Source organism: Camelus dromedarius, chromosome 21 (assembly GCF_036321535.1).
Source record: "Camelus dromedarius isolate mCamDro1 chromosome 21, mCamDro1.pat, whole genome shotgun sequence".
In the NCBI taxonomy this organism is placed as follows: Eukaryota; Metazoa; Chordata; class Mammalia; order Artiodactyla; family Camelidae; genus Camelus; species Camelus dromedarius.
Window position 1 is genome coordinate 8,837,270 of NC_087456.1, and position 17,788 is coordinate 8,855,057.

Here is a 17,788-nt window from a genome sequence, read left to right on the forward strand (position 1 = left end):
TCAACTATTTTCCCGAATTACGCCTGACTAATGCCAAATACTGAGCAGGTGCCCAGGACCAGTGTGGAGTCTTGAGGGGTGTCTGCCCCATGGTGACCCGCTGTCTAGGCCCCAGGTTTCTATTCTCAGGTCGATGCACTTTCTTCTTTAAACCGGTGTTTCGGAAAAGGGACAATGATGACCGTGCCAACCCTAGATTTCTTTCCACCCTTCCTACCTCGGAGGGGGTTAACAGTCTGTTTACAAAGCGGCGGTGAACCCGCCATTAACCGCAAGGTAGGTCTGCAGAGGGAGGAACCAGAGTCAGTCATGCCTCAAGAATGAGGCTCAAAGCTGACCTGGCCCAGGGAGGGTTAAACCCCAGCCTGGGCCGGCGCCCCCTCCGCAGGCCTGAGAGCCTCCCCGGCGCCGAGGCCCCGCCTTACAGCCCGTCCATTGGCCCCGCCAGACCCTCACTTCCACCCGGCAGTGGCCCAGGCCACGCCCACCTGCATCGGCGCTAGACACTGAATCCGGGGATTATTGCGTCTGTTAACTGATCTTTAAAAGATCTCCGCTGGGCTGGTCCCCCGCTGATCTTCTCGAAAATGGCAGCGTCTTACACATCGCTCGTGGCACCTTCTGGCCGCCCTGAGAGTCCCCTTTTGACTTGGTTCTTCTTTGGGATTCTTTTGACGGCCCTAGTGCTCCTGCTACCAATATTCTCCGGTAGGTGCCTGGAGAGCCTGTGCGCACCAGAGGCGAAGTGGAGCGGGTCAGGGGGCAAGCTTACCAGAGCCGAGGGAAGGGGGAGCTTTGCTTGGTGGCTTGGGTCGGACTCTCGGGGCTGGGTCCACCCGGGGTCTTAAGGAGTTGGGGTAGAAGGCGTGGCCAGAGTGTCCCTGGGTCGTGTTGTGCGGGGACCCACGGGAATGGGGACCACCCAATGTCCAAGGAGAAAATTTTCTTGGTGATGGGCACTGAGCAGTGCGGGGTGGTAGGCACCGCCAGGGTTTACTGGGGCCAAGTGGATTCCCAAGCAAAAGCTTGTAGGGGGTTTCCAGGACTGAGCCAATTCTGGACAGGAACACAGATCTGGTGCTGGTAGACTGCTTGCTTTTGAGTACCCAGGTGCTTGGGATATTGTTAGTCTGGTGCTGTGTTGTGCGGAGGGTTTGCCCTGTGTTCTTCGGAAGGGGTGATGCCTTGTGAGTGGAGTGTTTGTGCCCTGCTGAAATTGTCTGGAGGAGACCCTGCAGGATGGCATCTGGTGTGTTCTTTATAGAATTGGCCAGCCCAGTGGTGCTGGTTGTGGGGCATGAAAGCTTGTGCTTGCTTTGTGTGGGGCTGGGACGCTCATGTTTTGCATTTAGCGCTCAGGTGAGAGCAGGCTCTGGGTGGGACTCCAGCTACAGCCCCACCCTTCCGGTCCCCCTGCAGTGATGGAGGTGTGACTTAGGATGCCAGATGCGGCAGAAGAACCCACCATACCTGTGACCTATGTGATGATGCCAGTGGCACTAGCGGCTGCCAGGCACCAACGGTCACGGAGGCATAAGGAGTGATAAGGTTAACACCTTGGACAGAGGCAGTAGAGGATGAAAAGTGCCCACTTGCAAATATTACCAGAGGCAGCTCAGGTAATAGAAACCAAAAGCTTGTGCTATAATGCCACCAACTGGAGAACAAAAGAAAGGCCTCTAATTTCTAACCCGTTGAATCATTAGAATCAAATAGGTGTTCACTACATCGGAGGCACTGACAGAGGAACCATGAAGCATCATCAAGAACTATGAAGAACCACAGTAACACTGTACCAAGAATAAAATGACAACTCCTAGAAACTAAACTTAAAGTCAGGAATATTGTGATCTAACTGATAGAGAATTCATTAGCTGTCATGAAGAAATTCAGTGAACCATAAGAAAACTTTGAAAAGCAGTTTGATGAACTCAGGAATAAAATTAACAAACAGAATTAATACTATACCACAAGGATTAAAATGCTAAAAATAAAAAAAGGCCCAAACGGAATTCCTGGAGGTGAAGAATTCAACAAATGAGATGAAGAATGCGTTAGAAAGCATTGGAAATACAGGAAACCATAAGGAATAGAAAATTAGTGAGTTCAAAGATAGAAATCTAAAAACTATACAAGTAAGAGACGAAAGAGAAATAAAATATTTTTTTAAATGAGAAGATTCTCCAAAAGCTATCCAACTTTTTAAGGTACGGCAACCTTAAGGTAATGGATATCCCAGAAGAGAGGGAGAAGAGGGCAGAGAGTTTACTTAAAGAAATAATAACTAGGAACTTCCTCAACTTGGGAAGGAACTGGATATAGAATTTCATGAAGCTAAGAAGGCATCTAACAACCTCAGTACCTCAATGGAAAAAGACCTTCTCCAAGACACACATTGAAATTGTCCAAAGTCAATGACGAAGAATATTTAAAGCAGCCAAGGGGGGGAAAAAAGGATGGTAACCTACAAAGAAACCCTCATTAGACTATCAGCAGATTTTTCAGCAGAAAACCAGTAAGGAACAGAATGACATTCTCAAGAAAACTGAAAGATAAAACTGTCACCCAAGAGTACTCTACCCAGCAAAGATATCATTTAGATATGAAGGCAAAATACTTTCCTAGACAAACAAAAGTTGAGGGAGTTCCACACCAGACCTTTCTTACAAGAAATGTTGAAAGGAGCTCTCCGAACAGAAATAAAATACTTAAAATAATTGTTGGCACAGGTAGCGACTGACTTTTCTCTTTCTAAGATGATTAATACCATAACTATTGTTTTAAGAAACAAGTTCTGGAATCTTTCATTGCCATGTCTAAGGAAAAAAATATAGCCCACAATATTTGGAGTTCACCTTTGATAATGTTAAAATACCATTTCTAATTACAGCAGTAATGGAGAATGGGTTCATAATAAAGTAATAAAACATAAATATTTTAACATGAAAGAAATGAAAACTCTGATAAAGGGAAATGTCTGTAACTAAACCAAGGAAAAACATTTGAAGAAAGGCACAAACTAGCAGTGAAAAAAAATGATGATTTGAAGATATTTCTGGAATAGTTTGGCTGAACAGTAACGAATTTGAATTTTGCTCCAAGAGTGTGTAGAACTGGTAACAGTGCTCCTTCAGCTCTGGCACGAGACACTAGAAATGCAGTGATGAATGAGACATGGTCCTAAGAAGGTTACAGACTTGTAGGGAGTATAAACAATAAATAATTACAATTTGAAAAGGGCATAAAAGAAGTAAATTGGGACATCATGGGGACACAACCAATTTTTTTGAGTGAGAGATGTCAAGAGTCTCAAGGAGGAAGTGGCATCTGAGATGAAACTGAAGGATGAGTGGGTGGCAGGAACAGCAGGGTCTGTGGTCAAAGCTGAAGTGACATGGTGCATGGAGGTCGAGCGTGCTGCAGTAAGTTAAGTAATTTAACGGGCACTACACGAAACTGAATATTGTGTGCAAGAGTGAGCAGGGTCCTGATAATGATAGATTTTAAAACTCTCATTAGCCATGTCAAGAAACCTTAGACATTATAATGAGGGCATCAGAGAGCCATTGAAAGGTATCTGGAGGACGGAATGGCCAGGATGGCATAATCGTAAGACTCTGAGCTCACCTCCTCCCAGGGGTACATCAAAATTACAACTATTTACAAAGTGACTACTGATGAGAAAAACCTGAAGACTAATAGAAAAGATCTTCTACAACTAGAGGTGTAAAAAAGGGACCACAACGAGATGGATAGGTGGGGCAGAGATGTTGTTTAGTCAAGATATCTACCTCCAGATAGGCAACCCATAAACGGACGTTGTCATTACAATTGTCATAATTACAGTTGCAGAAGCTCTCCCCAAGGAGTGAGGCGTCAGTGCTTCACATCAGGCTCCCCAGCGCAGAGCAATTGAATACATAGACTCCACACCCCGACATGAGATCGAGGGTGGAGAAGGGGATTTGAGAAGCAGCTCTTTTCGGTGGTGATGATGTCATAGGAGTATACATTCTCACCTGGAGGAGGAGGGTGCAGAATGCAATCAAGAGAGTTCCTCAAACAACCCATGAGGAACATCACAGTATCCAATCGAGCAGAGAAGGGAGAGTAGACAGAAGACAGGATGAAAACGAGGTGGTGGTTTGCTACCTGGAAACCAAGGAGAGAGAGAGCTTTTCAGGCAGGAGAGAGTGATCAATAGCTCCAGGTGTTAGAGTCAGGGTAACTAAAATTACTGAGGCAGAAAGTGTTAGAATGAATTTACCAAAAAGGAAGCTACTTAATGACTTTGAAAGTAATTTAAGTGGCCTATGAATGAGTGGGAATTGAGAAATAAAATTGATAGGTTCAATTCGCGTTTTGGGAAAGCAAAGAAAGTTTTAACATGGGTTATGCAGACTGTGGAGAAGCAGCAGGATGGTCAGGTTTTGCTGAGGTTCCATTTTGGGTCAGAGACCATGATTCTCTGAAGGTACCAGCTGGGCAGGGGTGTGGGTGTGTGCTTGTGTCAGAGTTATTTTTAGTATTTGCATGCAAGTAGAGTGTGCTTGCACAATTTTTGCAGATGTATAGAAAACAAACAGTCCTTTTGATTCATAGCAGAGCACTATTTCACCTTCCTCAATCTCACCTGTAACATTGGGGAATTTTCTGAATGCAGCCAATCATATTATGCAATGGCATCTATTGTTAAAGTAGAGCATTGCAGCTTAATAATAATGTGTAAAGTGTCTTAAAAATAAAAACTCAGTGAGGAGGCTATTTTTCTGGAATTAGGAATGTTTAGTTTGAAAGTCTCCACAGGAAGACAATTCAATGTTCTGAGAAAGAGAAGAAATTTGATGATAAAAAACGTGTGATATGAGACGCAATTATTACAGTGTATAAAGCATGTAATCAACTGGTTGCCAAAGCAAACATTCTAAATTGCACATCGTTGAAAGCATGTCTTTCATGATGCTTGTTACTGGGAAGAAATATTTCCAGTTATTTGAATGGGTTAAACCATCCAACTGACATTTCTTTCTCCATACAAAGCACTATATATGAGAGTCATATTAGAAATTCTTTCTTTATTATATGCTTTCAAGATAGTTACTGAAACTGAATGTATAAAACAAAGGACACTTGTATAATTTAATTATGAGCATGCTGTTAATTTGATTTCTTTCTTGATGCTTGCAGGAAATTCTAGAACGATGTTATATATTTCTATCTAGAACGGAATTATGTAGTATTTCTAGCCCATGTTTTTTCCAATTGTAAAATGAGGATGTCTGATTCAGGGCATTCAGTAAATGTAATGTTATTAATAAAATTCAACTCTATGCTAATCTCTTTAAACAATGTTTTTAATAACTATACCTTTTTGTTTGCTTTTTGCTTTTGTTTTCTTTGGGGACAGTTGATTGAGGAATATTCATGTATCAAGCTCAGCACAGTGGAAACGTTGAAAACACTTGCTAACTGTTGAAACAATTTCAGGACCTGATGCAATGAAATGTTGTACAGTGTTTGGAGAGAGAAGTTCAAAACTTAGAATACAATAGGAAAGGAGGGTAACATGTCACTTGTTTAGAGTTCTCTCTTGATTGATCTCTAAGTCTAAAGACAGAGATCCAGGGAGTAAGAAAGAAAGTGTTCCTCAGGCATCAAAACAGGTCTACGTCCTTTCTCCTTAGGTCCTTAGCCTTACGGGAGAGTCCCTCTGCATTCTTTTAGCCCTTTAAGGACTTGATGTGTCTCCATCACATTATTTAACCTAATTCTCTAGCAGTTTTATAAGGTTTTCAAGTGGACAGATAATTAAAGGGAAGAGGACTTGCTGAAGTAGGAATGAAATTATTCTAGGGGTGAACCCCCCCAAAAAAGACCAGAAGTTTAAAATTCTAAAAGCATAGCAACATAGCAGCCTTACTGTTAAGATATATTGGATGAACAGCCCAAACAGCTACTTCAGGGAGCTTCTAAGGGAATACATGATCCATTAATCAGTGAAGGAAGATTAAATTATGTCTACAGCAATGTTCAAGAAAGCAATTTTTTTATGTAAGGCTATTCAAAGTAGTAAAATTTTATATTTAAAGAGTGTCCATTTATTTATAAAATGTTCAATTTACTAATGTGAAACAAATGAAAGGAAGTTATATTTTTAAAATACTTTGGCCCATATTGATTTTGATCTATGAAATCCACAATGCTCATTTGACATTTACCTCTTACCATAGCATTTCTTGAGTATCAACTGACTACAGAACGTAGTAGAAAAAGAAAGCATATGATCCCTGACCTCTAAGACGTTGTATTCCGAGAGGAAACTGAGCCTGAAGTGATAAGTGATCATATGCTTTTGTTTAAAATTATGGAATAGTAATTCGAACAGAGTGCTATATACTATAAGAAAATAATGCAGTTTTGAGATGAATTTAGAAAGAAGTGGAAAGGATGCATACCTGTAGCTATGTATATTTGAAAAACAAAAACACTGATGCCTCTCTTCAATTTACCGTTGAATGAAAGTTCACCTTGTTCCCCAACAAACCAAAAGCTAATAGGTTGTTCTTTAAAGTAAGCAAGGCACATACTCCACTGCTGCCACCACTTGGGTAAAAGCATGGGACCCAAAAGAATTTAAAATCTTGCCAAGAGCCTTTCTATGTATTCCACACTACCTAACTGATGCCAGGGCCGCAGTCCCTGACTGGTGAATGAGATGAAGTGTTTCATTTTCATGTTCTTACTCGCTTATACCTAGATGCCTGTGATAGTCCACCAAGATTTCAAACTATGAAGCTCCGGGGTGCAGCTAAACCCAGCTACAGTTCTGGAGAAACTGTAAAATATGAGTGTCGCCCAGGTTACAAGCCCATTTTTCCTCCTCTTCCCACCTCCACAGTTTGTCAGGATGATAATACATGGGCACCACTAATGGAGGCTTGTACACGTAAGTAAACAAAAATTTTTTTTATTGCTCTGGAGAATTTCACACATCTTAGCATGTGTATTCTACTACTGCAGTAATGCTTTTCTCGTGTGAATGTAGGTTTTAGATGGCAATGCAATTGTTTAGGCTAAAAAATCCCCAAGGAATCTTCTTCGCAATTGGTTGCCTGGGTAAGTGTGAATCATGTTTGGCCATATAGTAAAGAAGGAAAATCATATTTAAGTAAATAATAAGATTCCCATGAATTCAAGCAAGCGATGTAGAATTCTGAATTTGACTCAAATCTATTTTGAAATTGGTATAAAACAACAAATTTGAATATTTTCTTTTAGGAAAATTATGTCCTAATCTAGGAGATCCTGTTAATGGCCAAGTTATCTACGTAAATGAAAGCTTTGCATTTGGTACACAAGCTCATTTTGTTTGTAATGAGGGGTAAGTAAGATGCTTCTTAGAGGAAATAAGGTTGAATGTGACTAATTCCATTTTTGTATTGCTATTCTTCTTAAGCATTTCCTGTAAAGCTGATTTCATTTTGCTTTCTATGTGATGTCACACTTGTAGCCAAACAACTCTTGCTAATTTATGAAGACTGAAAAGGTGGGTAATTAGAAAGAAATTTAAATTGAAGGAAAGCAAAACTGTATAATACTTACCATATGTAATAATAAGCCTATTTTAAGCATTAAAATGTAGTAATCATGGTAACTTTATTCTTGGCAATAAAGTGTACCCTGTATAAATGGCCAATTCTCAGAGTTGAAGTGGGGCTTATGGAAATGGGAGGTAGAGTTGCCAACCAAAGATATTCTTATATTGAGATAATCTGTAAAGTTTTACCAGATCTAAATTGACCTGCTTAGCCCAGACCATAATGTTGATGATAATCTCTTAGTTGGAAAACCTTATTTTTGAGACTGCTACAAACGAATGAAGCATCTCAAAAAGAAGTACTGAATATTTAATAATAGCTTTTGTTCTACAAAATTTCTTTAATAATATGTATTGGGGATCCTGGGCATATATTTTAAATATTAATTTAGAGGGTAAATGTAATACAGTGTGGAAATGAAACAGGTTTTTAAATATTTGCTTTAATCATACTTTGTTGAATTCATTTAATAGTTCTAATATTTTTGTGTATGTGAGGAATCTTCCGAGTTTTATAAATATAAAATTATATCATCTGCAAACAGTGATAATTTTACTTCTTCCCTTCCAAGTTGGATGCTTTTTATTTCTTTTTCTTGTTTAATTGCTCTAGCCAGAACTTCCAGCACCATATTGAATAGAAGTGGTAAAAGTGGCCATCCTTGCCTTTTCTCATCTTGGAGAAAAAGTTTTTAGCTTTTCCCCATTAAGTGTGGTATTTGCTATGTGTTTCATGTATTGCATTTATTATTTTGAGACAGTTTCCATCTTCTCCTAGTTTGTTGGATATTTTTATCATGAAATATGTTGAATTTTGTCAAATGCTCTTTCTGCATCAATTGAGATGATCATGTTGGGTTTTTGTTTCCCTTCATGCTGTGATGTGGCATATTAATTACAATGATTGACTTTCATATGTTAAGCCATCTTGGCATTTCAGAAATAATTCTCAGTTGGTCATAGTTTTTAATCCTTTTTATACATTGATGAACTGCTTGCCAGCATTATGTTGAGGATTTTTGTATCAGTGTTTATAAGTGATGTTATTTTGTAGCTTGCTTTCTTGTAATATCTTTATCTGGTTTTGGTATCATGGTAATACTGGTCTCAGAATAGGTTTGGAAGACTTTAATTCCCTCTGCTAGTTTTGAGTTTAGTTTATCTTTCTCTGGTTCCTTAAGTTGTAAAGTTAGGTTGTTTATTTTCTTCCATTTTATTGAAGTATAGTCGATTTACAATGCTGTGTTAATTTCTGGTGTATAGCATAGTGTTTCATTTATACATATATACGTACATATATACACATATATATTTCTCTTTATATTCTTTTTCCTTATAGGCCATTACAAGGTATTGAATATAGTTCCCTGAGCTATACTGTAGGACTTTCTTGCTTATTTATTTTATATATAGTAGTTATGTTGTTTATTTTATGTCTTCTTACTTTCAATTGAAGAATAATTTACCTACAAATTATGTTAGTTCCAGGTGCGCCACAAAGGATTTTGATATTTTTATACATTTCAAAATGATCACAATAAGTCTAGTTACCATCTGTCATCATACAAAGTTACTACAATTTATTGACTATTTCTCCCATACTGTACATTTCATCTTTGTGACTTATTTCTTTTGTAACTAGGAGTTTGTGCCTCTTAATTCCCCTCACCCTCTTCACTCCTCCCTCCACCCCTTCCCTCTGCCAACCACCCTTTTGTTCTCTGTAACAGGAGTCTGTTTCCATTTCTTTGTATTTCTTCATTTGTTTTGTGTTTAAATTGAGCATGTAGGTGAAATAATACAGTATTTGTATTTTTCTGTCAGACTTATCTCACTTAGCATAATATTCTTTTGAGCCCATCCATGTTGTTGCAAATGGCAAGATTTCCCTGTTTTATGACTGCTAGATTCCAGTGTGTGTGTGTGTATCATATCTTCTTAATCCAGTCATTCTGTTGAAGGGCACATAGTTTGCTACCATATATATTTTGGCTGTTTTAAAGAATGTTGAAATGAACGTATGGGTGCATATACTTTTTTCGAATTAATGGTTTTCGAATGAATGGTTTTCTTATCTTCAGAAAAATACTCAGAAGTGGAATTGATGGATCATATGGAGGTTCTATTTTTATCTTTTTGAGGAGCCTCCATAGTGTTTTCCAAAATGGCTGTATCAACTTACGTGATTTTTCTTTTTCTCCACATCCTGACCAACACTTGTTATTTGTTGTCTTTTTGATCACAGTCATTCTGATAAGTGTGAGATGATTGATCATTGTGGTTTTGTTTTGCATTTCCCTGATGACTAGATGTTGATCATCTTTTCATATGCCTGGTGGCCATCTGTGGGTCTTCTCTGGAAAAATGTCTATTCAAGTGCACTGCCCATTTTTTTTATGTTGAGTTGTATAAGTTGTATATTTTGAGTATAGCATTCTATTAGATATATCATTTAGAAATATCTTCTCCCATTTCATTTGTTGATAATTTCCTTTGCTGTGTGAAAAATGTTTAGTCTGAGGTAGTCCCATTTGTTTATGTTTGCTTTTGCTTCCCTTACAGGGGAGACATATCTGAAAAAATATTTCTAAGACTGGTATCAAAGAACATATTACCTATGTTTTCTGCTAAAAGTTGTACGGTTTCAGGTCTTATATTTAAGTCTTCAATCCATTTTTATTTTATTTTTGCTTATGGTTTAAGAAAGTAGTCCAGTTTGATTCTTTTGCATGTATCTATCCATTTTTCCCAGCACTATTTATTCAAGAGACTGTCTTTGCCCCATTGTATATTCTTGCCTCTTTTGCCCTAGATTGACCATATAAGCATGGGTATATTTCCAGTCTCTCTATTCTGTTTCATTGATCTATGTGTTTGGTTTTTATAACACATTGTTTTGATTACTGTAGCTTCAAAGTGTGCTTTGAAATAAAGGAGTGTTATACCTCCAGCTTTGTTCTTTCTCAAGATTATTTTGGTTACATGGAGTTTATCATGTTATCATACAAATTTTAGAATTCGTTCCAATGCTGTGAAAAATGCCGTTAGTATTTTAATAGGAATTGCAGTGAATCTGTAGATCGTCTTGGGGAATATGGCCATTTTAACAATATTTGTTCTTCTAATTCAGCAGTGTGGTATACCATTCCGTTTTTTTCTGTCATCTTCAATTTCTCTCATCACAGTGTGTAGTTTTCTAAGTACAGGTCTTTTACTTCCTTGGTTAGGTTTATTCCTGTGTGCATTATTCTTTTGATGCAGTTATAAATGGAATTGTTTTATTAATTTATCTTGCTGATAGTTTGTTGTTAGTATATAGAAACACAACCAATTTCTGTATATTAATTTTGTATCCTGCAACTTTACTGAATTTATTTTTTAGTTCTGGGAGTTTTGACAGCATCTTTAGGATTTTCTGTATGGCAGTTTTAGTTCCTCCTTTCCAATATGGATTCCTTTTATGTTTTTTTCTTGTTTGATGACTGTGGCAATGACTTCTAATACTATGTTGAATAAAAGTGGCTAGAGTGTGAATCCCTGTCTTGTTCCTATCTTAGAGGAAAAGTTTTCATCTTCTTACTGGTGGTTATGATATTAGCTGTAAGCTTGTCATATATGGCCTTTATTATGTTAAGGTATATTCCCTCTATATTCACATTGTTGAGAATTTTCATCATAAATATAAGTCGAGTTTGTTGAAAAACTTTCTCTGCAATCTGTGTGATAATCTGTGATTTTTACTCTTCAACTTGTTAATGTGGTCTATCACATTGATTTGCAATATTGAACCATTCATGCATCCCTAGGATAAATCTCACTTGATTGTGGTGTATGATACTTTTCAAATATTTTTAATTTGTTTGCTAGTATTTTGTTAAGGATTTTTGCATCTGTGTTCACAAGGATGTTGGTCTGTAATTTTCTTTTGTTGTGGCATCTTTGTATGGTTTTAATATCAGAGTAATGCTAGTCTTGTAAAATGCTTTGGAAGCATTCCTTCCACTTCAATGTTTTGGAATAGTTTGATACAGATAGGTGTTAACTCTTTTTTTTTAAATGAGTTATAGTTGATTTACAATATTATATTAGTTTCAGATGTACAACATAGTGAATCAAAATTTTAATAGATGATACTCCATTTATAGTTATCAAAAAATATTGGCAATATTCCCTGTGCTGTGAAATATAGTTTGAGAAGGATAGATGTCAACTCTTCTCTAAATATTTGCTTGAACTCCCCTGTGTGAAGCCATCTGGTTCTGGACTTTTGTTTATTGAGAGTATTTTTATTAGTAATTTAATTTAATTACTGATATTTGGTCAATTTGTATTTTCTATTTCTTCCTTGTTCAATCTTAGGAGATTGTACATTTCTAGGAATTTGTGCATTTCTTCTAGGTTATTCATTTTATTGCCATATAGTTTTCATAGTAATCTTTTATGATCCTTTGTATTTCTGGGATGTTGGTTGTAAGTTCTCATTTTTGACTTCAGATTTTCTTGATTTGGGTCCTTTTTTTTTTTTTTTTTTTGATGAGTCTGGCTAAAGGTTTATCACTTTTGCTTATCTTTTCAAAGTACCAGCTCTTTGTTTCATTGATCATTTCTATTTGTTTTAGTCTCATTTATTTCTGCCTTGATCTTTATGATTTCTTTCCTTCTACTAACTTAGGGTTTTGTTTGTTCTTTTTCTAGTTTCATTAGGTGTAAGATTATGTTGTTTAATTGAGATTTTTCTTACTTCCTGAGGTAAGACTGTATTGCTATAAACTATCCTCATAGAAATGCCTTTGGTGTGTCCCATAGATTTTGGATCATTGTGTTTTTGTTTCATTTGTCTCCAGGTTTGTTTTTTTTTAATTTCTTCTTTGATTACATTAGTGATCCACTGGTTGTTTAGTAGCACATTGTTTAGCCTCCATGTGTTTCTGTTTCTAGTTGATGTCTAGTCTCATGCCATGTTTTCCAGGTTAGGGAAGTTTCCAGCTACTCTTTTTAAAAATAAGTTCCCTGCTCCTTTCTCTCTTTCTTCTTTTTCTGGGGTGTCTATCATGTGAATTATTTAGTATACTTTTTTTATTGTCCCAGAGGTCTCTTAAACCATCCTCACATTTTCAAATTCTTTTTTTTCCTAATCAGCTTGAGTGATTTTCACTATTCTGTCTCCCAGTTGCTAATCCATTATTCAGTATTATCTAATCTGCTATTGAACCCTTCTAGTGTATTTTTTATTTCAATTATCATATTCTTCAGCTCTGTTTAGGTCTTGAAATATGTGAGATTTACCAAAATGTGACACAGCAACACAAAGTGAGCAAACACTGTTGGAAAAATGGTGCCCATTGACTTGTTCAGTGCAGGATTGCCACAAAACTTCCGTTTGTTAGAAATTTGATAAAGTGAAGAACCATAAGATCAGATATGCCTGTATCCTGATCTAAAGAGTATTAATAAGAGCTTAAATTTACCTAGTACTCACTATGTGCCAGATGCTAACTCACCCAGTCCTCAAAACAGTCACATGAGGTATGTACTATTATTCTCCTTTTCGTAGATGAGGAAACTGAGCAAAAGAAACATTAAGGGACTCATCCAAGCTCAAATAAGAAGTGAGTCTCAGAGCTGGAACTTGAATGCAGGCAGGCAAGCTCTAGAGCTTGATCTCTCTACTCAGTCCCCACTGAGCAGAATGGTGTGAGCAAAAGCATAGAAGTGAATGTGTGATGCGTTTGCCTGAGACAGCAAAGAGGGCCAGACTGACAGGCATTACAGAGCAATTTGGACATCTTGCTGTAGGCCAATGTGTATTCACATGCAGAATCTCTTTATTTGATTAAGTTGCAAGTTTAGCACTTCCATTTATATTTTTAAAGAAACTTCTCCCTCAAATTACTATAGTGCAGAAAAATAGCCATATACAAATGTTTTCCTTATTAAGTGTATCTTGTATTTGCTAAAGAACATAGTAACTTTTCTTTTCTCATATAGTTTTTACATAATTGGAGAAAAAATTCTACATTGTGAAATTTCTGAAAATACTGTGGCCTGGAATGATAATCCTCCAATATGTGAAAGTAAGCATGTTCTCTTTTTAGACTATAGAGCAGCAGTTCTCAGATTTTTTTGGCCAGGGGACCCCTTTATGCTTTTAAATTAACATAGACACCAAAGAACTTTACTTTATGTGGGTTATGTCTCTTAATATGTATTACACTGAAATTAAAACTGAAAAGATTTTTAAATAATTATTTATTAGTTCATTTTTAAGAAGAGTAAACTTAATACATGCTAATATATGCAATATATTTTTATAAAAAAAATCAAAATTTTCCAAAGCCAAAAGTGAGAATAGTGACATTGTTTTACAGTTTTCCAACTTTCTTTAATATCTGGACTCACTCTGTTGCAAAATCACACAATTTGTAGCCTCTAGAAAATTTCACCATATGCTTATAAGAATGACAGTGAAAAATGACAGTAATACTTGGTATTAAAGTGAACTACCAATTTAGTGAGTGGATATTTATAAATCATAAAGTATTTCTCAACTAGCACTGAGTTGTATTTTTAATCACAAATATATTTTAGCATTATATTGTCAGCACCTTTTATGATGATAGCAAAACTTAGCATACCCTTGCAGGTGAATATATGTATTTCATGTTTTATATAAGTATTTAAGAAAACAAGTTTTATTCTAAAAGTTAATTTCTATATTAATGATTTAAACTTAGGATAATATATTTTCTCATAGAGACTTTCTTCTAAATGGATGTTGGATTCACAACTAGCTTATAGATCATATGTAAATAAATTTTTTAAAGGCAATTCATGGGACTTTACTAATACCATCGATCTTTTACCTTTACCTCATGCCCTTTTCTCCCCTTTTTAAGAGATTAAGTGTTCACCACCTACAAAAATAGAAAATGGAAGATACACCAATAGCCACAAGGATGTTTTTGAATATAATGAAGCAGTAACTTATATTTGTGATCCTTCGAGTGGACCAGATGAATATTCACTTGTTGGAGAGAGCAGGCTTGTTTGTGTTGGGAGTGACACATGGAGTAGTGACGCTCCTCAGTGTAAAGGTAATAATTTCCATTTATTTCCTTCTTCATGTGTAAATACTGCGGAAACACTTTGTAAATAGTTTTACCAACAAGTAAATGAAATAGCCATATGTACTTGCTCCTCCTGCTAAATTGACTTCCAAGTTAATCTAATATAGGTCAAATCAAATAAAAAATAGTTCTAGTTGTAGAGCTCCCCACCTGTCACCCCACGTCCTTCACTTTCCAGTTTACACATCATGAACTACTGCGATACGTATGAGTTAGGATTTTTGTTTGTTTGTTTGAAAGCATCAGAAAACTCAGCACATATTGGCTTTAAAAATTAGAAAGTTTTATCATGTATTACAAGACCTCTGAAAGTTCTGGGCACAGGAAATGGTAAATTGTAAAAGACTAATAAGATTGTTAAACTCTAGACGAAACTTACTTAAACAACAATGTTTAATCATTACACAGTGATCAAAAGCAGGGAGACACTGAAGGGGCTTTGACTCTTAAAGAAGGATCCACAAAATAATAATAAAATATTTATTCCTTTCAAGTGTACATGGAACATTCTCTAACACCATATTTTAGGTAGTAATTTTAACACATTTCTAAAAAATTGAAACTATTACCAGTACATTTTCTGATCATAATAGAATGAATGTAGAACTCAAAAGAAGGTATATGTTAGACATCCAAATATTTGAAAAGTATGCAAGACACTTCTAAGTAACCCATGATTCAAAGAAGCAGTCTCATGGAAATTAAGAAGTGTTTTGAATTAAATAAAAATGAAAACACAACATATTAATATATCAAAATTGTGGGACAGCAAAAGCAGCATTGTTTAGCAGAGTACCTGTAGTATGAAATACCTGTATTAGAAAAAGAGAAAAATCTCAAATCAATAATCTAAGCTTCCCCCTTAAGATACTAAAAAAGAAAAGCAAATTAGACCCCAAACAGGAAAACACAAGGGAATAATACAGAGAGAAATCAATAAAATTGAAAAAGAAACAAAATAGAGATAATTAAAGAAATAAACACCTGGTTCTTGGAGAAGGTGATAAAAAAGATAAATCTATAGACAATCTGACAGAAAAAAGAAGATAGAAGTTACCAATATTAAGAGTGAAAAAGGGGACATTACTAAATATCCTGAAGATGTTTAAGAATAAACGAGAATAAAACAAACCACTTTATGCCTATAAATTTGACAACTTAAACCTTCTCACAACATATTCAAATAGACTTATTTCACCAAAGAAGATATGTGGGTGCCAAAAAAGTATATGAAAAATTTTCAATATCATTAGTAAGTAATAACATAAATGTAATTTAACACCACAATGAGATACCACTAAACGCCTATTCGAATGGCTGAAATTAAAAAGAAAAACTAATACCACATTTTGATGAAGTTTAAGTATTTGGAACTCTGATACATTGCTATAAGAATGCAAAGTAATATGACCATTTTGGAACACAATTTGGCGATTTCTTATAGAGTGAAGCATACACTTAAGGCACTACTCAGAAATTTCAGTGAAATGAAAACATTTACATATAGAAACCTGCATGAGAATTTTCATAGCATCCTTAGTCATCGTCATCCTACAATAGAAACAAGCCACATGTCCTTCAACTGGTGAATGGAGGAACAACCTTGGTATATCCATACAATATAATATATAACACTCTGCAGTAAAAATGAATGAGCTTTTAATCCATGCAACAACAGGAATGAATAAAGCACCTAGAATTCCCTATCAAAGAGGAGTCTTTCAGCTGAAGGTGAAATAAATAAAAACAGCTTCAGATAAACAAAAGTTAAGAGAACTTGTGATTAGCTGACCTGAACACAAGAATTGATAAGGAAGTTCTGGTGGAAGAGAAATGATACCTGATGGAAATTCAGATCCACAGGAGAGGAGGAGGAACACTTCTGGTTTAAAAGGCTTTCTGCTATCTGGCCCTCAGTTATTGCTCAGATTTACCCTCATAAGATGTCCTCTGAACTCCCTGCCCAGCCCAGCGCTTTTTGGTTTTGGTTTCTTTTTTTTCCAGATTCTGCAAAACGTAATCTTGAAGTCAATCTAGAGGGCATGACCTGTGTTTTACTTCTGAAGAAGTAGAGTAGAGTGGGGAATACCAGAGTACATTAGCATGAAGACTAAGCATTTTGCATGGCTGGATTTTTCAACTTTTAAGTTTGAGTATTTAAAGTATTACCTTCTCAGGAAAGTCTTCACTACCTTTCTAAAAGAGCAGGGAACTCTAACTAGTGTCACCATGATCTTTTAAAAAACCAGTCCCAGAGCTAAATGGTATCAAAAGTTGCTTTTGAATTTAACCTGAATTTGTATCTGGTACTCAGACCTTTCTCAAAACTTTATAGTAATGGGGAAAAAATTAGGAAAGCCAATAAACTGTAATGGCAGTCTGTTCTAGGTGGAAAAACGTTCTTGGATTTCTCTAAATCTGTTTGCTTGGAAATCAAATGCACAAATATAAAGTCTTTTTGTTTTTTCAGTTAACATCTTGCCTTTCATTTCTTGCCTCTTTCTTCCCACTGGAAATTACTGCTTTGTGCTATGTGAAAGTAACTTTCCAATAATTTTGGAATTTTTTCACTCTCCAGTGGTCAAATGTATCTATCCAATTGTCGATCATGGAACCATGGTATCAGGATTTAGAGCAAAATATTACTACAAAGCAGAAGTTGTATTTGAATGTGACGAGGGTTTTAGCCTTCGTGGCAAAAGCAGAATTGTCTGTGGCGCAGACAGTACTTGGGAGCCTGAGTTGCCAACATGTGTTAAAGGTACAAAGAGTATCTTTTTCCTTCTTTTTTTTTTTTTTAAGATTTTTATTTTTTTGACATTAGATATCAATGATACAGACTAATTGAAAAGAAACAACTTTAGTAATTATCTTTCTTGTATTCATTTCCACGATAGATGCATGACTTCAAATTAACAAAGAAATCTGGCATGATGTTTCTATCTTTTTATAGGCTATTTACATCACACAGGCATATAAATGTATCTTGTTGAGCATTTTTACATGTAAAGGGGATAGCAATCATTTTTCAGAATAAATTAAAGTATGTGCATGTTTACCTAAA

At 36.1% G+C, this 17,788-nt stretch overlaps 1 protein-coding gene across 5 annotated transcripts in view; it reads left to right on the plus strand.

Annotated features, from left to right (window-relative positions):
• Positions 1 to 489: 489 nt before the first annotated feature.
• LOC105100008 (membrane cofactor protein) overlaps positions 490 to 17,788 on the plus strand; it is a 28,111-nt gene continuing 10,812 nt past the window's right edge. For all 5 annotated transcript variants that reach the window (XM_064477141.1, XM_010992927.3, XM_064477140.1 and 2 more), the window contains exons 1-6: positions 490 to 708; positions 6,758 to 6,946; positions 7,279 to 7,381; positions 13,586 to 13,671; positions 14,494 to 14,691; positions 17,303 to 17,485. In XM_064477141.1, coding sequence (XP_064333211.1) covers positions 588 to 708; positions 6,758 to 6,946; positions 7,279 to 7,381; positions 13,586 to 13,671; positions 14,494 to 14,691; positions 17,303 to 17,485 — 880 coding nt within the window. In that variant the 5' untranslated portion in view covers positions 490 to 587. The remainder of the gene's footprint in view (positions 709 to 6,757; positions 6,947 to 7,278; positions 7,382 to 13,585; positions 13,672 to 14,493; positions 14,692 to 17,302; positions 17,486 to 17,788) is intronic.